At 40.0% G+C, this 25,090-nt stretch overlaps 2 protein-coding genes across 6 annotated transcripts in view; one reads left to right on the plus strand and one right to left on the minus strand.

Moving 5' to 3' along the window:
- The window catches only part of KCTD20 (potassium channel tetramerization domain containing 20), a 35,391-nt gene extending 23,455 nt beyond the window's left edge, over positions 1 to 11,936 (plus strand). For 3 of the 5 annotated variants that reach the window (XM_010584609.1, XM_010584608.1, XM_010584606.1), the window contains exons 3-9: positions 246 to 525; positions 1,419 to 1,521; positions 2,043 to 2,163; positions 3,128 to 3,325; positions 3,843 to 3,953; positions 4,561 to 7,778; positions 9,332 to 11,322. In XM_010584609.1, coding sequence (XP_010582911.1) covers positions 246 to 525; positions 1,419 to 1,521; positions 2,043 to 2,163; positions 3,128 to 3,325; positions 3,843 to 3,953; positions 4,561 to 4,853 — 1,106 coding nt within the window. In that variant the 3' untranslated portion in view covers positions 4,854 to 7,778; positions 9,332 to 11,322. Of the gene's footprint in view, positions 1 to 245; positions 526 to 1,418; positions 1,522 to 2,042; positions 2,164 to 3,127; positions 3,326 to 3,842; positions 3,954 to 4,560; positions 7,779 to 9,331 lie in introns of all 5 variants that reach the window. The other 2 variants (XM_010584610.1, XM_010584607.1) reach the window with 2 other exon arrangements.
- STK38 (serine/threonine kinase 38) lies at positions 11,827 to 24,991 on the minus strand. Its single transcript, XM_010584605.1, has 13 exons — positions 23,462 to 24,991; positions 21,115 to 21,166; positions 20,836 to 20,958; positions 20,176 to 20,259; positions 18,201 to 18,324; positions 17,181 to 17,335; positions 15,961 to 16,063; positions 14,959 to 15,020; positions 14,295 to 14,412; positions 13,973 to 14,096; positions 13,150 to 13,245; positions 12,803 to 12,897; positions 11,827 to 12,152 (listed from the first exon to the last, which is right to left on the minus strand). Exons 1-13 carry the CDS (start codon positions 23,590 to 23,592, stop codon positions 12,022 to 12,024), a joined length of 1,398 nt encoding a protein of 465 aa, XP_010582907.1. The 5' UTR covers positions 23,593 to 24,991; the 3' UTR covers positions 11,827 to 12,021.
- Positions 24,992 to 25,090: the final 99 nt, after the last annotated feature.

Consider the following 25,090-nt stretch of genomic DNA (forward strand, 5'->3'; position numbering starts at 1 on the left):
TATCCCAGCTGAAACCAGGACAATGGTTCATTTGGGAAATTTTTTATCCAAAATCCAACTGCTGGCTCAATTTGAAAATGCAGTCTAATTTTATGTCATATAACATTACTCTGACAGTTAGGTATATTGACATCCTTTGTTATTGTATGACTCAGTTTTGTCATTACAGTACTAAGTGTTACTATGACATGATGTTTTTCAATAAATTATATCTTACCTGTGCAATATTCGTTTGTCTCTCTCAGGTTTAGATTCTGAATGCCGACACACTGCTTGTCCAATAAGTCCCCAGATTAGTAGCATGTTGTCTGCTCCTGAAGACACACACAACTGTCATTTCCAAGATGGAAATAAGAGACAGTCAGAATATTTTAATACCCAGGAACGCCATGGATGCTGCACTTTGTCTTCAAGCAGCAATTCGCAAACAGTGGCTCCAGAGAAAGTGACGCTTGTGGTAGACGGCACTCGCTTTGCAGTGAATCCACAGATTTTCACTGCTCACCCTGATACTATGCTGGGAAGGTGGGTAATTTCCACTATTTTCAAGATAGCTCAAGGGGGTCAAATGGTTGCTAAGATGGAACAAACCCCTAATGTTTGTTTTCCAGTCTCATCTATACACACAAGTGAAGCGAGGTTGAGCTCATTCAGAACTTGGCTGTGAGGCCTTGAAGACAAGACCAGATGTAGAGAGAGTTGGTAGTTCTTTAGACAACATTCTCCCTTCATTCCACTTCCTTCAAACAGTATGCACTTTTAGCTAGACATGGTCTGCTTTTGCTTTCTCTGCAAGTGTTTGCCTTGTTTATAAGTACTACATCTGTTCACTGCTGATCAATTTCCTTCCAGAATGGGGAAAATGATAATGCTCCATCCCCCTTCTGCTATTATCTTATAATACTCTCCCATTAAGAGAAGTTACTCAGCTCCCTGTAATGTAGCTTAAAGGTTGGAGCCTATTGATGCAACAAGAAGAACTCATTTTCTGTATTGCCAGCACTTTCACCCATCTCTGACCACAGGGAGACAGGATCTGGTGGATTACTGACCTTTGCACAGGTCGTTGTATAAAACAAGGGATGAAAAGGCGTATGATGGTTATCTTGCATAGCCTCAGTGAAAGGGCTTTATTGCCAGGGTATTTTCCGACCCAGGGTTGAATGATCTGTTCCTTTGAGCTGTGGCTTGTTCCTTACAATACAGTAGCTATAGTGACAGGCAGAGTCCAGCTATAGGAAGACTTAGGTGAGACAGCTCTTGTGCTTATTTACTATGTAAGAGATATGAGTATAGGTTTCAAGTTACTGCATATATGTGTCACTGCTGGTTTTGTTTAACCTCAGTGCACCTACTGGTCTCTAGAATGAATGCATTTAACTACACTTGTGCACTTACATAGATTTTTATCTTTTCAGAATGTTTGGACCAGGAAGAGAATATAATTTCACCAGGCCAAATGAAAAGGGAGAATATGAAATTGCAGAAGGAATTAGCTCAGCTGTGTTCCGGACTGTGCTGGTAAGGAGATTTTTACAGATTGAAAAAAAATGAATCTGTTTGTCACATGTGCAAAACTGAGCCATCTCCCAGGCAGCTGCATACCCCCTCGGACATATTCTTTTATTACTGTTCTGCATTGTGATTTTATTTTTTTTTTAATTATAATAGACTTTGGTATGAGTCATCATTTCAGATATTTGCTCATGTTGCCTTTTACCTTTCTTGTGTCATGCCATTGTAGTTCCTGAGCTGTGTCCTGACCTTGTGTTTGCATATAAATGCATATTACATATGAGATGTTATGAAACCCTATGCCATGGGAAAAGTTTTAACTGGAGCTTACCATTTATCAGACCCAAGAGGATCTGCAATGAGACGTAGATTCTCAGACAAGCAGGGCTGGTTTTACTGTTCACAGAGCTATGTATAGCCTCTGTAACTCTCAAATGTTGGTTAACAAAATAAAGAACTAATTAAAAATTATCAGAGTCTAAGCTATTCTTAATTTTTCTCTCCAAAACCTGTCCTTTTATTTGCAGGATTATTACAAAACTGGAATCATTAACTGCCCTGATGGGATTTCCATCCCAGACCTTCGAGACACATGTGATTACCTCTGCATAAACTTTGATTTCAACACAATCAAATGTCAAGATTTAAGTAAGTATGGAGAGAAATCAGCTCTTAGGAGATCATCTGCATGGTGTTGAGCACTCTGATCCTGACTCAGTGCATTGCTTAATCATGTGCTTTAGTTTGAGCACGAAGGTATGGACTCCACTAGGACTGACGTATGCATTGCATTTAAACAGCTTCCTTTTTTGCTGCATCAATCCAAAGTGAAGTGATTGAATCCTCCAGAATGCAGACACCGTGCCCAAAAAAGCAAATTGAAATTGTAAAAATTCTAGTCTCTTCTTGTAACAGAGGCTGAGAAGAAGAGCTTGCTGTTACAGCCAAACAAAATGAAGGCTAAAAGCAGGGTTATAATTCCTATCTAAAATGTACCAGAGAATCATGAATAATTTAGGCTTATGGATGATGGGCAGAGCAGGAACCAAAGACACCAAAGTTGGAAAGTAGTAGAGAGTTCCTAGTCATGAAGGGATTGGGAGCAGCTTTTTGGGTATGTATGTTGGCAAAAAAAAGTACTTTTAACATAGGCAAATCTGCGAAAAGCACTATACTGAAATGGGGCATATGGTATTGTAGCACAGGCCTTGGTGTGGAGTTTCCTACCCTGTCCTCTGATCAGTGATCACAGAGAAGGCAGAAAATATGCTTTCAAGGACAGAGGTTGTTGCTGGAAATTCAAGTTAAGTGTCATAATGAATTAATTATTCAGTCTGTTACTGTTGCGCTGTATTGATTGGACCTTGGTGGTTTTTTTAATGGTAATGTAATGGTTCTAGCATGTAATTTACATTCCATTTGAAATGCAGTCTCATATATGTGATTTTGCCAATTCTGGAGCTGGAGAGTGTTGATGCATCTGAACATATGTTAAGGAGTTTGTCTAAAGAAGAATGCAGGCTGTGCTCTTGAATGTATCTGGAAAATGCAGAGCTGGGACATATTTTCACGCTGTGTAAAAAAGCTCATCATGTGATTTATGTCTCATTAGGTGCTCTGTTACATGAGCTCTCCAATGATGGTGCTCACAAGCAGTTTGATAGCTACCTGGAGGAGCTAATTCTGCCTATAATGGTGGATAGTGCAAGGAAAGGGGAACGTGAATGCCATATTGTCGTGCTGACAGATGAAGACACCGTGGACTGGGATGAAGACCATCCACCTCCAATGGGAGAGGAGTACTCGCAAAGTAAGGGCTCTACCCTGGGGCTCCTGTCTCTGTGTTGAGCACACACCCAGACATGTGGCCATAAGGAAAGGACCTGTTGCCCAAACAGCAGTCTTTCTCCAGGAAGAGATGCTGTCATATGGAGTCCTGTTCTGTACGTTCCTTCTGAACTGGCGACTGCTAGAGGCAGGGTACCTGGCTAGTTAGAGCTTTGGTCTGACCGCCTGCACTGGTAATGACAGCACTCACTGCATCTTTTCCTTTTGTTTGCTGCCTCCCCCTCAGCCTTTTCCCAGCTCCCTAGTGAGTGAATACTCTTTGCTTTACTCTTTGCCATCACCACCCATTCTATCCAGACTGTAATGTGCATCACTACCCTCCCACCAAGGAAGTGCAGCTAACTGCAGTGATGAGAACAGATACCCAAAGTAGTTCTTGGAAACCAGACCTGGTTTTTGGCACCCCCACAGCTGAGCATGTCAAAAATGGGGAGAAGGTCCCTCCTTGTAGATTCTAATCACCCTTTTTATTTCTCAAGTCCTTTACAGTTCCAAGCTGTACAGATTCTTCAAGTACATTGAGAACCGGGATGTTGCAAAAGCTGTGTTAAAGGAACGGGGCCTGAAAAATATTCGCATTGGCATTGAAGGTAAAGTATTTCTTCAGAAAGGAAATTCTACGACAGGTGACTCCATAGTCAGTAAAGCCTGGTTTCCTCTGGACTCTAGGCATTTCCTGTTTTGCTCTGTGTTTTACTAGGCATTTATTTTCATGAAGCTAGTAGAAGCTGGACATGTTCCTTCACCTCTATCATGTTACACTGAAATTGGCTAGGAGGCTCAAAAGTTAAGGGCAAATGAAAGATGTGTGGCATGTGTCAGCAAGCCTTTGTCTCTTTAGGACTGAGTAAACAGGAAACGAGAGTCAAACACTTCTGCCTGCTGATCCAAGCGTTCCCTTAGGGAGCTTAGAGAACATTGTGCTCTGTCCTGGGAGGCTCCTATTTTTGTAGTAGCTATGTTTGTTCACCAAATGGTAATGCTGTGCAGCCATTGATCATATGACTACACACAATGCTGCACCATCTTTCCAGGAGAAAAGAAAGGAAGCCAATAATGTGGCATGTGAGCATTTGTCTGCTAAGTCCCCCCCTTCCCCCATAATCACTCCTGCCTGGCTGTTCTTCTGGGATCCTGTTGTCCCTTTGTGCAAGTCAAAGGGGTGTAGTGCAACTGACTGGCTGTCTGTGTTTTCAGGATATCCCACCTGTAAAGAGAAGGTGAAGAGGAGGCCTGGTGGCCGGTCAGAAGTGATATACAACTATGTTCAACGGCCATTCATCCAGATGTCATGGGAGAAGGAAGAGGGCAAAAGCCGTCATGTTGATTTCCAGTGTGTTCGGAGCAAATCTCTAACAAACCTAGTCACTGTGGGTGATGACGTTTCAGAGGACCATGAGGTTATAATGCATCACCCCCCACAAGTAGATGAACTCGACAGGCTAAATGCACCGTTCTCCCAAATGGCTGTTAATGATCTTCCAGATTAGTTGTGGCTCAGGCTGAATAGTCCTGCTTGATGTTGGAACATCTCAGCATAGTTTCATCCCAGGTGATGGAACACAGACTCCTGCAAGGTGCTTTATCCTCGTTCATGCTCTTACTACATTGTCATATTGCAAGCATGTTAATAAAAAGCCACGCTCCATAGCCTAATTGTGCAATCAAAAGCAACATCTCAAACAAAAAGAAATTGTGCTGTTTGTTTCTACTACAAAGGCTTCCAGATTGGTGGGTGCTGAATATTTTACCTAAACTTCTAAAAGAGGAGCAGAAGTATTTAGAAACGTCTTGTTTGACATCAGAGGAAATTCTGGGCCTGTCAAGACAAAGTTTTCCTTTACCAATAGGCACTTAGCTTGCTTTTGTGATAATCAGTTACAAAGGACTGAACATCAAAGCAGGACAGATGATACTCTTTCATCAACCAGCAGAAATGTAGCACAGTTGTGACAGCAAAATCCTGAGTGTGGAGGAATGACAGCAAAATCCAGAATGTGGAGGAATCTGTTTATACTGCCACCTGGCTTTGCATCCAGCATGTTGTACTGCTGTTCTAGGGAAGGATGAATTAGTTCAATAGGAGGCGTATGCCTGTTCACAGGAATTTCCCATATATACTTCTCCATAGGGTGGAATTACTGTTTTTAGAGATATTGTCTGTTAAGTTCAGTAAAATGAGTAGATCATGGTGGAGGAAAAAGCAAAAAAGAAGAGACACTAGTTGATATTTTACCAACAAAGTAAATCTGTTTGGTAGCTTATTAGATTTAAGAAGCTTTCTAGAGGTGACTGTGCATGCTAAAGACTTTCAGTTGTCTCCTCCATCCCCCTGCTAAGACAAAAGCCAGTGGAGGAGCTCCCAGTACACATAGTCTACTACCTGAGTGAAATGCTTGGTATCATGAGTCTTAGTCAGTCAAAATTTCTGTAGACTTGCCAAGGAGCACTCTACTGTTGCAGTTGTAAATGGCCAGCTATTTTCTTCCCATTTTGGAACAGACTGGACCATTTTGCTGTCAGGCAGGTAAGAAATACCAATAGTAAACCAGCCTTCTGTAGAAAAAAATACACATACCTGGGAACAACTCTCCTTTGCTGCTCTGAATATATTATCCTAATCTGTGGTTAAGGCTCTGTTCATTTTGGATTCAGGGCCAACAAAGCTGTGACTGTAAGTGTAGACACACTCCAGGCTGGTTGAGCTCAGTTAGTTATATTAGAGCCTAGCTGGTCCTGTTCCTGCAGCGTGGAGTTACGTGTAGGCTTGCTTAACCCCCTGATTAGCACACAGTGAGTTCAGTACTGCCACAACCAAGCTGCTACACCAGCCAGAACGGGCCTGCCTTACAAAGCCATCATTTCTGATGGCTCTGTATAGATTTTACGTACACAAAGCAGAGTACCTAAACGTTGTGCTGGTGCAAAGAAAAGCTGAAACCTATTCAAAAAGAAAGAGGGAGAGAACTCCCTTGCAAAGTTGTTAAGTTCGGGTCAGTTCTGCTCTTGCAGTTGACTGCTGTTGAAACCTGTAACACGCATTGAGTTACTTGGTCATACCTGGCAAAATAGAGGTAGGAATCAGTCTACGCCTAGAAGGTTTAATCCTTTGTTGTCAGGATTGCATCATCAAGCAAATCTCTATTATTCTCCATCTGTCTGCAAAGTGTATGGAAGACTTAACATTGAAGATTGCTGTTACTGTTTTGCTGCTAAGGGGGGGGGGGGGGTTCTAAGTGTAAGTAACATGACAATATCAATCACAAATTTTCTTGCAGGTTTTGAGTGTCATTTTAGTGAAGAGTAAAAAAATCTCTGCCAAGGCATATACTTGCCGATATATTTAGTTCCCATTTGTATGGATACATGTTCCATTATTTGCAGTCTTTCTGTTCTTAGCTTCTTTCCTAAGTACAGCAAATAGATTTCTTCTTTTTATAAGTGCCTATGGGAAGATTTCCAAAAGTGCTTCAGGACCTCCTGAGAGTCCCAGGGGTTCAGATGCCCAGGTCCACCTGACTACTTTTGAAAAATCCTCCCTGTGTGTCATTGGATCAGTATAGAGAAGTGTCCTTCAGTATCTGCACAGAGATAGTGTGCAATCACTTTCCATTACTGCTCTAGATGAATTTCTATTTTTATAGTAGAGAAAGGAATACATACGGACCATTAACCTTCCAGCTAAGGGCCAGACCAAACCCATTACCTGCCTTGGTAACGAGCTGTTCCTGTAAGTCAAGCAAAGGCACTGGTGAGACTGTCTGTCCAGCAATGATGGAGCTTGTCCCCAGGCCCTCTGGAATTTTTTTGTGTATTTATTTTTACAGCAGTGTAAGTTTTAAGTAAAAGTGTGTTGGTATTGACCAGCTGACTTGGAATTGGACTTTACACATGTTCTGCTCTAAGGACCTGAAATGTGCATGTTGTTGAGCGCTACCCTACAGGACTGTGTCAAGGCATCGGATGCCAAGCATCTGACTTCAGTGGCACCTTATGGGATCTGACAGCTAAGTACCATATTCAGCCAAAACAAATGCCACCGTTGTCTGTCCCTGAGCTCAGTGTTAGCTAGGCCTCTTGAAGGATTTGGCCAGTTTATTAGAAATAGTGATTGCAGACAGTCAACTGCAACAGGCTGTTGCCTGAGAGCTAAAGACTGTCGATGACTTGTAGGAGCTTGTTGGTACTCTGTGTAATCAGTTGGACCTTCAGCATGGGATGGAGGTATCCAGCTTCTATGATTTCCATGCAGTTTTACCACTCTAAAAAGCCCACTGTAGTTTATTGGCTTTCACAAGTAATTAAAGATAAATTTATTTTTTTTTTTTAGTAGACTGAGTTCCACTGGAACACTAAACCAAATTGAAAAAGTACGCATCTGCTTTTCGTCCTTCTCTCATGGTCACCTACTTCAGGTACATCAAGTTTTGTCTTATTCTAGATACACTGAAGTGTTATCCGTGGTGTGTATGAACTACAGATGTATGGTTTCTTTTCTGTATTAAAGTATAAATTATATGTGGCTTGTTTGGCTCTTTTAAAAATTGTTTTAAATGTGGAGTAGAAGAATGGGCAGGGGATAGATTGCTAGAAGATTTTGTTTCCTTGCTTCATAAAGTGTGGCTTCTGACCTCAAAGCCTTAGTAGTAGTTTTGCATCAGGCAGAGCCTGGTTGATTTGGCAGGAACCTTGTGCAGCAGCTGCACTACTACCATTTGTGCTGAGAGAACCTCAAAGTTTAGCAGCTCAGTGCAGTGATGTTCTAAAAGCAGCACCTAGCACAGGTATGAGATGACACTACTTAACCCACAAAATATGCAGCATCTGTAACAGGCCCTAGTGCTATTTTTGGTTAGTATGCTGTGGAAGATGATCTACTTCTGCTTGTGGAAGAAGACAGCTTTGGAGGAGGTCCAGCTTTTATTTCTATCATCTTCAGTGTTGGATGCAGTATAAGGATTTTCTTGATGAAGCTTGAGAAAGGCATTAAAGTTTGAACAAGGTGGAATTTAGTGGAATTACTGAAGTGACAACGGGAACTTGTACTCACAAGTGGAGCTGTTGCAAAGGTGAAGCGATGAAGTAAGAACTGCAAGTTGATTTTGGCATGTTACAAACTGGTAGGAAAGAAAATGAAGGGTCATAGCTTTGCTTCCACTGCCACTTGCTCCCTGCTTATTATCCCTTTTAAAAATAGAAAGGGGAAAAGATTAAAAACAACTTGCCCTGAAGCTGGTAAACTGAAGTGACATTTACACAATGCAGACACCTATGCATTCTGCCAGAAAGATTTAATTCTTCTGAAGATCAGCACTGTCTTTCACCTTTAACAGGGTGCTCATTTCTTCATGTCTGCTGTGCATCTTTTGGAAATGCAGCCCATGAGTTTACCATTGCATTCTCATACCTAAGCAGTTGATTCTAAAATCAGTTTCAAGTCTGAAAAAAAAACAACCTGAGAGATTCCAGTTTGTAAACACAAAACATGCTAGCAAAATTGTGTTTACTAAGAGGATTTTATTTACACAACACAATGCAAAGATCATTCCATAAAAAGTTGGCTCCCCCAGCAATACACAATACACCTGCCAAATTTTACAGTGCAATTTAGTAACAGCTTTTAAATATTTACAGAACACTTTTTCAACTTACAGGTTAAGGCAGAGTCAGGGCACAGTGATAAGAAACACTTAGTGCAGTTTTGTGCTAGGCATGATACAGAGATGAACTGGCAGCATAACTCATGTTCAGATCCATTGGAAATTCAGATTGGAATTACTCCTAGAAGTCCAGCAACAGCTTGCAGCTTAAAAAAAAGAGCGAAAAGATACATACAACCTCAATACACAAGCCAGCTGCTAAGAAAAATGTTTGGCTAACATGGGAGATGAACAGGCATACAAAAATCTTAATCTGTTAGCAGTGTAGTATGGATCCTGGGAAGAAGACATTGTACTTTTTTCCCTAGTGTTGGTGAACAGCTGTAATAGGAAGCAGGCTTACAGTGCAACTGTGATACAAACTTACTGCTGGAAAGGTGCGTCCAAGAGGACTATCTTCAAAAGACATCCAAATTCTACTGAAAGACAACAGGAATGAGGTACCCAACTGCTCCTTGTGCCTTTGAAAAACTTCACCTTTAACTCAAAAAATGAACAATCTGAGGTTTCAGAAGACTTTAAAACACATGTACTAAAAATGCACAATACATATTACTATATAGGGTTTGTGGGTTTTTTTCACAGCAAGTTATCACAACTTTTAATTGTTTAGCTTCTTCATCTTTGGTATTTATAAATAAAAATGCCAGTCCCTTTTAGTAAAGGGCTAATAATGCAGCTACTATCCCAAAATCATTTATTCCTAATCCACAGCAGCTTTAAAGGATTTTGATATTTTTATTTTTTAAGGCAGTAACTAAGCTGTTAGGAATTTTAAAAAAAATGTTTTTATGTTAATGCCTCTTAGTTTTTCAATGGTTTCTAAGGCAACTTTTTCAAATGGCTAGAAGAAACTGCAGGATAAGGAGATGGAGCAATTTGAGAAGTTGGTATCAGTCCTTCATAAAAAAGTAAAAAGGGAGCAGAAGGTGTTATTAGTGACTAGCTGATAAAAAGCCTGATCCTATAAATCATTAGTTCAGTTAGCCCTTATTCATCTGAGTAAGCCCTACTGACTACAGTGATCCTGGTACCTCTAATTAAGGCTATTTTTGCATTTCAGCTTTGTAGGATCCAGCTGGTATCTAAACTGCTTATGGCAATTCATTAAACTCCTAGGACACATACAAAAAGCACAAGGGGTGGTTAGGGAGAGGATGCTAACAAGTTATCACCCAGTTTTAGCTATATACGGTACTTTTAATACCCTAATCAGTCCATGATGGCACTCAATTCAAAAGACATCTAGGTAAAAATTCCCTAAAAGCACCTATTAAAAAAAAAAAAGTTTCACTACAAACCCATTTTCTTTCGTTTCCTAATCTAGAAAGTTAGGACTAGATATAATTGAAAGCCTTCCTTTTACTGTGAAACACTGCTCTAGCTTTGTTTCTAAACAGGTGGGGGGGGGGGTCTGTACTATATAGTTAGTGTTCAGCACCAATAAAAGTTTGCAAGAACCCAAGACAGTTCCAATTGATACATATTTTTAGAAACCTCATTAAATTTATATTCTAAAAAACCCCATTTAATTGCAAATTAAAAACTGGAACCAGGCAGGCCCAAAGGTTGATGCTACCTGCCCATGGAAGTGCAGAGTTAACTACAAAACACGTGCCAAGTCGAGCTCATGATTATAAAAAGGAATTAGCAAAAGCTCATCTGAGGCAGAATCCTCCTTCCCAAAATGCAGTCATGTTCTGAGAGATACTTAGGCAAGGAAAGGCACTTTGGGGCTCTGCTGGAGAGCAACCTGATCATAACTGAATGTACTTTTATAAATTACACTAGTCAATAATCAATGAGTGGACGTGGTGGGTCCCACTGCCCCAAAAGTGACCCCACGAGGCACTGTCTTTTCAGAAGACTACAGGGACAGATGGTTCAGCCATGACAGCAAGAGGAGCTCTGTAAGGAAAACCCAGGGAGGCCTCAGCAACATCAGCAACACTCAGAAGAATCTGATACTGTTCTGCTCAAAATCAAGATCAAAGAGGCCACGGAAGATGGTTTTGTCTTTAAACCGATGGAGATGCAGCAGATCTTAGAAGTGGCCAAAAGATGGCAGCAGCAGGAACGGGAAGCCTCATGGCTGACCCAGCTGTACACAAGATGCCCACCAAGGATCAGGTTAAATAATTTCCCTCCCTCTCTGCTCTAACTCCAGATCCACTTGTGTTACCAGTTGTAGTTTTTATTATCTGCATTGTTTACGGATCCATCTTTTCATACAGTAACTGAAAACTGTTGGCGCTTGGTGGAGGGAGTGGCCCATTTCTCCTATCACTGTCTAGAAAAGTGTTGCACAATTTTTTAATTTAGAAAAAATATTAAATGGCTTGACAGTCACTGTCTTAGTACCAAAAGTAAAGTGCACTGCAACTGGAGGCCACTGCAACAGAGTTGAGAAATGCTATTAAAGAGGCTTCCAAGTAGCATTATAAAAAAACAGCACTACAAACTAAGGTTAAGGCAATACGAGTTGTATCCTTCTACAAGATAGCTTACTGGAGAGTTGTCTATCTCACGCTTTAATTATTGCTTTGTTTCCTCTGTACTGAAGTCCTTAGCCACTGGGAAAACAGTGCTGGCAGAATTGGCAGATTGAGTTTGTCACTTAATGCAGGACTGGCAAACAGTCCATATAAACATCAGGTGATTTGCAATGTCAGAGTGAAGGCTTGCTCTCATCTCCTGATGGACTGTACAATCTGGCAAAGAATTTAAAAAGAAAACTGAAACTCTTGCTCCTGAAGCAGCAAAACATGCTTCCAGCAGAGATGATGCAAACATTTTGTGGAATTTTTCAATGGCGCAGAAAGAAAAAATCCATAGTAACAAACAGGGTGTGTAACAAATCAGGGTCCTGAAGTCTTCTCCAAGAGTTGATAGCCCTCAAGTTTTCTTTAAAAAAAAAGAAAAAGTTCTTTTATGGGTATAAGCCCAAAGTACAGGAACAGAATTCCACGGCTCAGAAGTTGTCCCAGGTAAAGATTTATTACTTTCCTGCTTTCATATAGGATGGTATTGCTCCTCGGGCTGTCAGACCTTCAAAACGCTTGTAGGTGTAATTGATAAAAACCCAGTCTTTGTTCTTGTAGTCAGTCTCTGGATGGTTGCTTGTTGCCACTGATAAGACATAGAAAAAAAAAATTATCCTTCGAAGACTGCAAGGCTTATTTTCATACAAAACACTCCATGTGGAGTAGGTGAGAATACTTCTAAAGAAAGAAATATCATAAATCTAGACATTCAGGTTCATTCTTCAATCCCAGTCAAGAACTCCTGTAATGTGTCTTCTTAAAACACATGGAGCAAATGTATGACTATGCTTTGACACGTAAATACAAGATCCTTTAGAAATTTACACCAAAGAATATCGTCCCCTTCTGCCTCACCTTCTCCCTACCCCCTATACTAAGTGTTAGACATGCCAGCAAGAATTAGCCAGTACCAAGGGGTACTAGCAGTGTTGGGCTCGCAGGTCCTGCTGAGATCTGAACTTGCTGGGAGCTCTGCTGCCTCTTAGAGATGCCCTTTCTCAGGCAGCTCCCACATCATTCACAAGTCTGCATCCCATTTCGTGAAACCCAGATTACAGCTTGCACACCCCTGCACCATAAGACTACCATCCAACAATTTGATCATGATTTTTAAAAAAACAAAACAAAAAAACAACAACAACTAGCATCTAGTAAGATTCTTTGATTAACATGAAAGTTACATTATTCTACTGGACAAGAGGAAGGTTTGTTTACATGCAGAACCAAAGCATTTACCTGTTGGTTTAAGGATATCAGATTCTGGAAATTCATCAAAGTTTGAGGTATCATCAATGCTTTTAATTTCTATTGAAATTGCAGCAGGTCTCTCTCTGCCAAGAAGAGCAGTTTCAGCATTAAGATTTCAAAGGCAGAAGAAAGCAGGATTCACCCACTTTCCATTTCTTAACAGAATCAAAGACTGAAGGTACCTAAACCTTAGCAAGCTTCAGATAAGGAACAAAATACTTTCACCCACACCTAGATATAATAAATGCCAGTCAAGCCGCTCCCTTCTGTCAAACAGGACTAGCTTTAAACAGTCCATAAAGAAGAGCAGCTTGCTTTTCTCCAAAGCATCTTACCTGATATGCTCCCAATCAACCCCTTCAAAGAATGGGTTACTCTTTATTTCCTCCACACCAGATGCACCAATTCTGTGCTCCCATTCACAGCAAAATCTAGGATGGAGGGAAGAATGACAATGAAGGAAGAATGAAAACGAAAGCATTCCATGCGGAAATGGAACAGCTTTCTGAACTGATACTACTACAGTTTCTTAACGTATAAATGAAGAACGTTAAGAACTCCCAGTGCAAAACCAACACATAAAGTTATGTTTAGGAAAAGTCATGTCAAATGCTACAATTTAGATGTGGTATTCTTTCACAACAGGATAATGTGCCCGTTCTGTTTCAGGACCAGTGTAGAGCAGGAGAACATATAAAGCCTAAAAAGCTAGACATTTATATTTCTGTCCTGAGAATAGGTAAGCGATTGAAAATATAAATGAAAGAGCAAGAGTCAGCATGCACTGGGATACGTTTGTATGCTCCAGTGCATACAATGTCAAAACCGTTGTTGTTGTAAGAAGCTACCTCTGGCAAAAAGATTAAGTTGCTTCCACAAGAAGCTCACAGACAAAATAAAGAGTAGAAACATTCCTATTTTGCCAGGCTAGCAGCACTTACGTGGGAGGTCCTTTTTAGCATAGGTTAGTCAGGGGACCGCTAAATGACCTCTGAGAGACAAGTGTATTTGATGAGGGAGTTCAGCATTTGGTGCGTGTGTGTAACAGCACGTAGCATCAGTTTTTTTCATGTGAAGCAAGCCATGAGAGGCATGTACTACAGTTTGCAAGACAAGAAAATTAGTACTATATTAACTGGCAAACCATATGGCTGGCACCTTAAAATAAGATCCTTTGCTTTATCAGATATTGGGACTTCTGGAGGAAATGTCAGAGTCTCTTTCCAATTCATTACTTTCTTATATGTTTCCTGAGGAGTCTCAGAACAGAATGGTGGATAACCTGAAAAGAAAGAAAAATACAATCTCGTATAAAGCAAAAATAGTTTGTGTAGTTACTGAAGTCTACAATGCACCAGAACAAACCTCACAAACCATGCAAGGAGTGGATACTTTGAGAACCTGACCCTGAGCACATAAATACAGCTGATGTCTTAAGCAGGAATTGTGGTGTAGGACTTGTGCACTGCCAGTTTCTTACCGATCAACATCTCGTACATGATGACCCCAAGTGACCACCAGTCACAAAGCTTGTTGTATCCGGTCTGCATGAAAACTTCAGGGGCAATGTAATCCGGAGTACCCACTGTAGAAAAAGCCTGGAACAAATACCCTCAGTTATGTATCTTTAGAGAAAACTGCCTGATATGGAAGCGAGAACTTATGCAACAATGGTTATTTTGAGGAACACACCAGATTGTTTCCAAGATCCTTTAGCAAAGTTGTTTAAAGCCTTTATTTCAAGATATGTAGGGACAAAATCAACATGTTCACGTGAAGGAGTCTTAAAATACCGTCAGAGAAGTGGGGAAAGGTACCACTGTCTATATACACCTTGGAATGGGTCATTAGCCCTTTGCTATATTGAAAGTGGCAAGAGCTGTTCGTTTTAGCTGGGAGGCACCAGATATCAATGTAAATAATTACGGCAGTGCTATCTCAGGCACATATGTCACCAGCTGTTCAGCAGATGGATGAAGGACAAACTAGAGTTGTTCCTCTTTTTAAAAGAAAAAGCATGAATCTTTTTATTTCAGCATTGTTCAGAACTCCGAAATGGATTAATGCCCATCGTTTAAATATATGTGCCATCTGAATGCAACAGCTCAGCAGAGAACATTTCCAAGCAGGTGAAACGTACTTACCAACTGCCGTCTATTTCTCTTCCAAGTCTCTGCTTTCCTTTTGGAATTCATGTTCTGGAAAGCTAAAGGAGATTGGAATATATGTGACTGAAACCTACTAGCCACCCAACATACATTTTTACCCCAAAACCTTTACACTAAAAGGTAACTAAAAGGCTACACAAAAAAGGTAGCCAAGGCCTGGACAGAGAGCCCATTTTGTATTCAGCTGTCATGGTAAGACATTACAGTGCCCAGGGTGCTCATCACTGGCCCCTACAGCCAAAGTTTACCACCACAACAAAGCTGAAGCTATTTGTGGAAGCACACCTTAATTCACCTTACTGAAGATAAGCCACATCAGCAGAAGTGAACTAGTTAACCTGCCTCAGCTTACCTGGCACAGTCTAAGGAGTGCCTACAGTGGCAGATCAGAGTGGCCAGCAGCCCCTAGCAAGCAGTGGCAGCTGACAGTTAAGAGGAAAGCAAGGGATGTAACCTCTGCCATCTGTACAGAAGGTTGCAAAGAGCACATCTGTCAATACCCTAAACCTATCAGCAACTTCCAAACCTATGTAATATTGATAAAATCTTGTCAAGCCTTTCATTAGCAATCCATGCTTTCAGGCTTTTTTTAACTCCATGACCAAAGTTATCCCCTTGAGAAAATTACTGAATATTCAAAGAGAATGTGTGCTCATTTATTAATTTAAATAACACATGAGATGCAGCTAGCATCTACCAAGTCACACCAAGTTTTCATTTGAGGTTTATTACACATGCAAAGGGCTACAGCAGAGTCTATTTCAAAGACAAACTTCTGGAAATGAAGATGGTTTTGTACATTAAAGTAACTGAAATTGTTTTTATAAAAGATGTTATACAGAAAATCAAAATTACACCTCAAGATGCAATGTTGATTATTAGATCCCCCACTGTGGCCTTCTAGCTTCACACTGAAACAAGTTATGTCAGGAACCAAGAGCAAGTACACAGATACCTTTCTGAAGCCAAATAACTTACTGAAGTCACTAGGAAGACTATGGTTCAAGTTTCTGTAAAATTCTGTTCTGTGGGCTTTCTTTAGTCCAGTACACAGACCAAAATCTGAGAGTTTCACGTGGCCCTAGAAACAAACAAACAACAAAAACCCAAAATACAAAACCAGTATGAGACCTCATCATAGCAAATAAACTTTTATAGTTCTTCCCTTTCTTATATTTTGTATAATAAATAGATGTGTTCTTTTTGCATTCCTTGTTTTAGCCTAAGACTGGATGTGTACATAAAATCAAGCTATTAATTCTTTCATCACTACTACACATAGAAAGCCCAGTAGCTATGTACTTCAAGAAACCTCTGGTCCTGCAAGAATGAAAGCAAACGTCTCCAGAGGGAGCTGTAGGCCCTGGATTGTGCATTGACTCCAATAGATAAGAAGAAACACCTTAAATTCAGTGATTTGATCTGTCCTAGTGCATAACATGCGACCTCAGCGACTAGGTGCAATTTTTAGATGTGTATCTAAAACATACATCCTTTTCAAAGTCCTGAATTTATCTACATCTGGATGCAGACATACTGAATTACATCAGTAATTCCAACAGTGCATTATTAGCTCGCTAGTGATAAAGTATAATTATTTACTGTTGGCAAACTTTTTCCAAACAAGCTAAATTTTAAGCAAACTTGTAGTGAGCAGCAGGAGGATAGTGAAACAATCAAGCTTTCTGCAAACTGCCTGCAATAACCATCTAGAAGCAATCAGGTAGCCTGGCCAGCCTTCAGAAATATGTCCTGATTCTGAGGGAGATAATATCTCAGTTTTCAGTCTCAGTAATGGAACAGCTACATCCTTTGCATTTGATATGATCATCTACCCAATAGTTCGCAAGCATAAGCATAACAGATGTGAGACCAAAAGGAAACATCTTTGACTAAGAGGGGAGAACTGAAACTGTGTTTTAAATTGCAGGTGAAATAACCAAAAATAGCTTAAACAACTGTCAGAAGAGAGCTCATAAGTGAGGTATGAATACAGCTGGAGGTGGAGGAGAGGTCTTTCTTGGCTTGCTTTTTATGCCCCCAGCAATATGGCAGATATGCCATCAAAGCTAGAAGGAACAGGGCTAAGAAAGAAGCACCATCTTCTTTCACAATTGTCAGCGCTAGTTCAGGTCCATATTAAAAATTACAAGACCTTTTTACTACTACCCAGCCACTGGCCAGTAGTTAGTACATACCTTGCTGTCCAGAAGAAGGTTGTCTGGTTTTATGTCCCGATGGATAAAACCCAGCTGATGAATAGAATCAATGGCTAGCACAGTCTCAGCTATGTAGAACTGTGTCTCCTCTTCTGTTAGAGTGTCTTTTTTCATCAACAGTGTCATCATATCACCTAGAAGCCCCCCCCCCAAACAGCAAAGGTAAATACAAACAAACAAACACACAAACTCCACTCTCACTAATTTTGAAGACATGTATAAAGAAAAGAGCTAAGCTATTTAAAACCTCAGGAAATCCAAACTGATTTCATGTAAAGTAATACAGCACTTCTGTGACAAACTTTTGTCTTTTCCCCTGTATGTGGAAAGGCTTGTACTGAAATTGCATTAAACTTACTGAGACAGCTAAATAGCATAAAGATGAAATAGCAGTATAGAAGCATCCCTTCAACAAGAGTCAGCTATGGACTGCTGATACTTTCATCTACTTTCAGCTACAAAGCTGTTAGAAAATACAGATTGCATTTGTGCAGTGTCATCTCAGAAAGCATTCTTGTGGTTTCATTAGTCACATATATTACAGGCTTTCAGTATAACTTTCTTCTTAAGTGAGTTACAGTAGCATTATCATTCAAGGACAAACATCATCATCCTCTGAAAAAGGGACCTTAAAAGCTATTTCTGCTGCAAGCCAGCTAAAAGCAAAAGGTTAGAAAAATAAAAAACTGGTTATGTTATAGTTCTATAGATAGCCAGTGCATGGTAAGGATAACAACTAGCAGAATATTAAGGCCAAGTTTCAAACATCTGCAGCTAGAAGACCCAAGCAGATAACCTCGAGCCTGACCCAAAGACCTCAGCACCCTAACTCCTAAAAGCAGAAAGATTTACAATTACTTGTTTACTCACAAGGTAATGTCCAGCACAAACATCACTGTATGATAACCACATATACTCTAGGCCAAGACTACGTTTGTAATTAAGAAATTAGAAATCCACAAACAAAAGGAAAGCAGTCTTTTGATTTCAGGTAGTTACCTCCAGGCAGGAACTCCATGATAAGGTAGAGGTTTAGCTTGTCCTGAAAACTATAGAACATTTTCACAACCCACAAACTGTCTGCCTCCACTAGAATGTCCCGCTCCGCACGAATATGGCCAACCTGGAGATACGCATATGCATTTGATTAATTACAAGTCTTATGTTTTATTAGATGCATTTATTTCGCAGACAATTCAAGTATACTGAAAAGCATAAAATATTGAAAAGACAGCAAACTTCTGCACAAGGGCAGAAACACTAAAACTTCAATAGTTACACCCCTCAATATCTTCATGTAATAAAATAGCATAACATGTTCAAAAACAAATCCGAAAGTCATGCTTCTGACAGCAAAAAGGTGAGATGCTTTCATTAAACTTCTATATTTTCCCAGAATGTTTCTTTCCCCCCCTGCCCCCATCTGATACATCCCATTGAACACCAACTCCATTTTACTCCTCAGCATAAAGATCTGAAAGATCAGATCCTTTTACATTCAGAAGTTTCTACTGGAAAGTTTATGGGGACTTTTGCCTTTGGACGTTTACACTTGAGTAACATTTATTCTTATTGCGTGACTTTTGCTTCCATAAATTGAGACATATGTAGGAGGGCAAGAGAGCACTAACCTTATTCTTTTAAGCAAAAACTGAAGCTAGAGAAATTTAAACCACCCTTCTGAATAACATGGTTCCGTACAGAAAAATAAACCACATTTACATTTTTATTCTTTCAATTCTTATGTCATTTGGGTCCCCTTCAAATCAGAACTGTACAAGTGATATGGGACACTATGAAAACACTTCTCTTAAAACCACTTAGATAACAGACCACTCCAAAACACAATGTATTACCATGGGAAGATTCAGGAGGGCAAACGTATGGTTGATTATAAAGAACAGGTTAATCCTTTATACAGAAATCTCAGGTCTTTTACAAAAATATCTAACAATTAGATCTCTAAAAACCTAGCATGCCCTTTGATATGGCTTCAGCCTATTCCTTGATTTAGACCAAAGCACTAATTTAGCAGTGCTGCATAAAGCTTGTGTGTGAACACACTGCTGTTTGGTTTTTAACCAAATATTTTGGGAAATGGAAACCAGTTCCAGTCCCTGATTTTATGAACACACACACACAGTGCCTTCTAGATTCATCCTAGTGCTGAACAAGAAATTATTGTCTCAGACCATTATATTCCCAGAAGTACTAGCAGATAAAAGCCTTAAAAGTGTTAAACACCACTACTTTATGTCTCTCCAAGTCAGAGTTCCAACAGTAGCATCACTTTGATATTTATATCCAATTCCATAAATCAGAAATGCAGTAAAACACCAATCTTGACATCTATACTGAATCATTTGCACATATGTATGTGTAACATACATCATCATAAAATGAGGAGGAACATAAATCAGATACATAGCACCGTCCTCCTCTTTCACTGGAGAAAGACAAACCTAGTCCTTAGAAAAATGCTCTGCTTCCCATGTTTTCAAGCAGAAAGTGAGTTCAGTTCTACCTTGCTTCAGACTGAAAAGCCTCTTAGAAAAGGTTTTACAATTGCAGTTTCCATTAAGACTAAGCAAGGCATTAGAGGTCATTTGAAACACTGTTCTGAGCATTCAGTTACATGCAATAGCCTGTAACTACTACTGTAACCCTTTTTAGATGAGAACTATATATTCCTCAAACTTTTGCATTGTTACAGGGAACGTTTTCCTTACAAAAAAGAAAAAAAAAGAAAAAAAAAAAAGACCTGAAAGAGCCCACTAGAAGACAGGTCCTTATGAATTCATACGAGATTCTTCTGACCTACCTCCTCCGTAAAGAATGGGGAAAAAAAAAACACATAATTTTTCAGTTAGTAAACCTAGCCCACAGACGCCTATTACTCTCTACACATCACAGTTACCTCCCAAAGTCATCTAAAACATGGACGGTAGCGTTGCTACTCGTGGTGGCTATTCACCTGCTCTTTTTCAAGCATATCAGCTTTACGTAGTATTTTCATTGCATAAACATGCCCCGTATCTTTCTTCTGGACAAGTCGCACCTAGGAAGTATAGAAAAATTTGAGTCAAATACAGCATTAGCACCAAGACTCTTGACAAATTTGGGTATCAAGCCCTTGGCTTCCATTTAATGAAAGCATATGGAATTATAAAAACAAAACACATTACATAGTGCACAGTAACGGCAAACAAGTTCTGTTAATTCTAAGAGATGAAATCATTTTAACAGAGATGACACACTCAGCAATCATATAGCTTAAGCAGATGGTCCAAAGCCACTTTCTCTGAAGAAGGCCACCAGAAGAGACTACTGCAAGTGGCTCTCCAGCTCTCCTGTCTGTAAGGCCAGCCCCAGGAGGTCACAATTAAAGTACACTGCCAAACTTGTATTTAGCTTGCCCTTCAAGCCCTTTTCAACAGCATTCATGTTCCTTTCCAGCACATCATGTTCTTAAACCAACATTTATTAGTCATAAAGACAGATGCACGTGACTGTTAAGCTAAAAATCAATCTGCGGTTGTCACAACTTCTATCCTTCACTTGTGTAAACTATGCAAGTCTTTAACAAATATCAGTGCCATTTTAAAATACTTTTAGTAGTCTTTTCTGGACTTACCTCTCCAAAAGCCCCTCTGCCTATTACTTTTAAAGACTCAAAGTCTTCCAAACCAAGCCTTGTTCTCTTTAGGCGAAGAAACTCTGTTTCCTTTTGCGCATGTGCTGACCTCCTGATTCTTTTCTAGAGTTTAGGAAAAAAAAAAACCACAGTAAGAGTCCTGGAGGTGGGCTCCACAGAGATCACAGCAATTCCAAGTAAAGATTCTAGATCTCCATTTATAAAAGAAAATCACTTGTATTACTTTAACCATTAAGGTAATTTTCTCATATTCATTACCTCTTCATCTTTCAAGCCTTCTTCTTCCATCATTTGTTCTAGCTTCTTTTGTCTATAGCAGAGACAAATTAGAAAAATAAAGGTTGAATCATTAATATGGTTTCTTAATCACACGCACGTATCCAACACCTCTGCTCTGTGCTTGCTGTAAAAGAAGGATGTAATGCCAGCAAGTAACAAGTGTAAATGATACATATAAGGGAGACGCAGACATGCAGTTAATTTTGAAGAATCTAATATTACAGCTTTGCCATTCTAGCCTTGTCCTCTCTAATTTTGACAATCTAAACCTGTCTCAAGTTTCACACCTTATTCAAGCGTATATTTTCATTGTATACAAATGTAGATTGAGATCTGGGTTCAATTCTTGTCTCTCTCTTCAAAAGCTGCACAAGTCACTTAAGGCCACAGCTATAATAAATACTTAAACACCAAAGTCTCACTTATTCCAGAGAATTGGCTATTTAAACACATCTGCGGATCTGCACTGTAACTTCTTTGCATCTCAAACTCATCACATGCAAAAAGAGAAAAGTTACTTTATATTTCCTAATACCTGAGATACTCAAAATACTTGGGAAGAAGAACCAAGTCTGTACACATTCTGCCTCTTAAAGAATCAGAAATATTTACAGCCTTACTACAAAATGATTATTTAGGAGAAAAGAAAAAAAGGAAGCAAGACTTCAGAGGGGGGAATGGCTTCAGGGGACATTTGTAATGATTACCCTCCAGGAACTTTTTCCCAACACCTATCTTATTAATAGCTAGCTGAACTGGGATCGGTGGGTTTGTTTTTTGGGTTTGTTTTTTTCTCTCTCTCTGTGTTTTTATTGGTATAGCATTAAAAATTTACTAAAAAATTCCTTTTCTTTATGCAAGTCATTCTTCGCAAGATCCTCTTCCGGTCTCCTGTGCCACTACGCAGCTGCTGCAACGTGATAATATTTTGGGTTATCACTTCCATAACCAGGCACACTTAAATCACTTTGCCCTTATTTAAGTACCCAGTGAGCCCTGTCTGGTCATCTCATTTCACACTCAAAGCAGTGACTCTAGTAGCAAAAGATGACTGCTGCAATACACAGAATTAAATAGCTCAGCATGACCAAGCGATGCTGAAATTCCCCCAAATATCCTTAATAGGTCCTATCTGCACTTCAGTGTATATTTTGTCAACACCATTTAAACTCCAAATTGCACATCCACAGACACATCTATTGTTAAAAAAAACATGTAACTTGTATAGTCCAGTATCTTTGTTCAGACAAAGTCTTGAGCCTAAACAGAAAAAACCCTGTCATTGAGGTTTTGGGAGTAGACAATAGCACTCATAATAAAAAAGCAAGAGCTATGCAAAGAGAAAGAAAGGAATTAAATTGGTGATATTTTCTGTTTGGATTAGACCTCAATCTCTCATTACTAATTTGATGTTTTGAAGAAAATATGTACGCAAGTTAGTATTTATTTCTAAATTGCTTCCTCATTTCTGCAGTTATTGTAGTTAGCAGGCATTCCTCTTGGATCTAGTTAGGTTTTTAGCAGTAAGTCTCCAAGTGAATGAACACTGAATCTTTTTGAAAATTCCGATTATAGACTACATAGCAAGTTGGGAGAACGTCAGAAGTCCCAGTGCTACAGCTTGAGGGTATTCAGCAAATTAGAGGGTTCCAGCCAAAGGAAAGTAAAAGTAATACTTCTCAGTTAAACTGCTTGTTATGCTTTGACCGATATATTTAAAGAGATGCCATAGGTTCAGCTAACTCACAGACAAGAAGTTAGCATCAAGTGACAGTCCTTACAGGAATCCCTCATTGTCTTTGAAAAAATTACCTTCCTTTATCAGTTGACTTGATCACACATTATAATCCATACTGAAACTGATGCTCTAGAATGAGTTTTAAATATTACAACCAGGGACATAAAATGGGAAGAGGCAGCAGAACACAGGCAAGACAAACATTCGTAAACGTTGGCTTTCTACTTCAGGATTGTACTTGAATGATCCCAAGCATATGCCAAAATTAGTTTCTACCTAGTCGCGTAATCAAATATATGGGTTTTTAAAACTTGGTAACAGTCATCTCACTTTTGCATTTGCAAGCACATTTCAATTCACTTCAGAAGAAACTCCAAAAGCTGCAGCCTAAACAACTGTGGGATTCAGAAACCCAGCAGCTGCCTCCAGATGCTCGTGCCAAGCCCCATCCAGGTGCCCATCTCAGGAGCCTAGGTACACGCTCAGCAAAAATGTTCTATTTTTGCTTTGGCTCCAGAAAACTAAATGCAGTTAATATATATTTTTGGCTCTTATCCAGTTTGGAAAGGAAGCAAGAAAGATTTTTACCTCATCTCTCGTTCTTCATGCTGTGCGATGAGATTGCTGTAGAAGTTTTCTAATGTCACCTTTGTCATTGTAACTCGCTCCTTGGTGTGATTACTCATGGATGAGCATGGTGTTGGGCCTGTCATTGCCATGGCTATTAGGAAAGAAAAAGGGAGGAAACATTTAACATTATAAATGACAAATAACCTTCAAACAAGAGCTGCAAGCAATTCAGCGATGCTGAATCACAGAGTTAAGATTTTAGCAACAAATGCTAACAGCCCAGTTGTCTCAACTAAGTAAGGAAAAGTCTTACAAAATAAAAGGTACAAGTCAAACTTCCTGTTTTGAACATTTTTGATCTGAAAATAAGAGGGAAGGAAACTTAAGAAACATGATGTCTCAAAAACCACAGTTTCAGGCAGTACTGCAAGTGTTTGTTTCTCCCGATACATTCTATCTTTAATAAATGTTAAAAATTCAGAAATATCACACTGAAACATCTAATCCAGAAGTTCCTCTTCCTGTGACCCTTGCAGAAATAACTCCATCAGTTGCCTTCTGCCTCTTCTGCTGTGAGAAGATCAAAATCCTGAAAGCCAGCCCCATAATGGAGCAACTGAGGACGAGGAAAGAAAGGCATTTAGTTGCTTTCGAGCAGTCTCGCTTTTATTAGATGCTTTCACACAGAAATCTGGCAAAATACCTTTGAACAAGTTGTAGTTAAAAAAAACAAACCAAACTTAGTGTAAGTATCCTACACCTACATACTGGATTCTCTTAAGAAATAAATATATCAGAGTATGCCACTTCCAACCAGTAGCACAGCTTTGGGGCATATTAGACAACACAGCTCTCCTTTCTAAAGTGCATTAAAATGCAAAGATTTCAAGTGTAAAACCACCTCTTAGTCTTAGTTCCCCTGGTCACACCGTAACTCGCAGTAAGGTAACCGAGTTTTGCAACTATTACTCGAAATTGCAGACTACTATAGGTTAGAGACACACTTCCCGTTTTTACAATGCCCAGGCACTGGCAACAGTTTATGAGTTATTCTTTTCTGTTTACTTTTTGCAGATCTTCACAAAGCATCATTACCATGCCTTTGCAAATCGCGTCCTTTACAGATGCCAACTATTTTGTTTGCTGCTCTTACAGGCTCATTCACAGAAAAGATAACTGGGAGCTGGGAAGAACCTCTAGCTATATGTTTTTTTGAGATGGAACTCAGCCTGGATGGAGGAGCGGCTCCAAGTGACACCACACGAGTGGCAGGTCACCTTCTCCGCGCACCCCCGAGGAGATGGCGAGTTACAGCCCTGCGTGCTGTGAGCAGGTAGGTGTGAAAGCCATGCCTCTGGTTTTCACTTCCTAGAGAACAGAATGTGAAAATGATCTGGCAGAAGCAGGTTACAAGGGGGTGCGGAACAAAAAGGGAAGGGGAAGAAATGAGAAAGCAACCGGGGCTGGAAGGCAGCAGTGCCAAACCACTTGTTGGCACTCGGGCGTCCTTTCTACGGGGACGGCTGCTCGGAGCCGACCGACGCTCAGCACGGCGATCGGATGGTGACGGGGCAGGATGCTCCCGGCACCGGGGCTCGCCCAGAGCCGCTCGGGGCCGAGGCAGCCGCCGGGGGCGGCGGCGGCGGC

This window comes from Haliaeetus leucocephalus, unplaced genomic scaffold (assembly GCF_000737465.1).
Source record: "Haliaeetus leucocephalus isolate CR32 unplaced genomic scaffold, Haliaeetus_leucocephalus-4.0 Scaffold1000, whole genome shotgun sequence".
NCBI classification, from domain to species: domain Eukaryota; kingdom Metazoa; phylum Chordata; class Aves; order Accipitriformes; family Accipitridae; genus Haliaeetus; species Haliaeetus leucocephalus.

Excerpts from the sequence above, each read along its gene's own strand:
- STK38 (XM_010584605.1), bottom strand. The coding sequence starts at position 23,592 with ATGGCAATGACAGGCCCAACACCATGCTCATCCATGAGTAATCACACC. Across the intron at positions 17,336-18,200 it reads CATGGAGTTCCTGCCTGGAG|GTGATATGATGACACTGTTG; the intron begins GTAACTACCTGA and ends GGGGGCTTCTAG. Across the intron at positions 14,413-14,958 it reads AGAGAAATAGACGGCAGTTG|GCTTTTTCTACAGTGGGTAC; the intron begins GTAAGTACGTTT and ends TATTTGTTCCAG.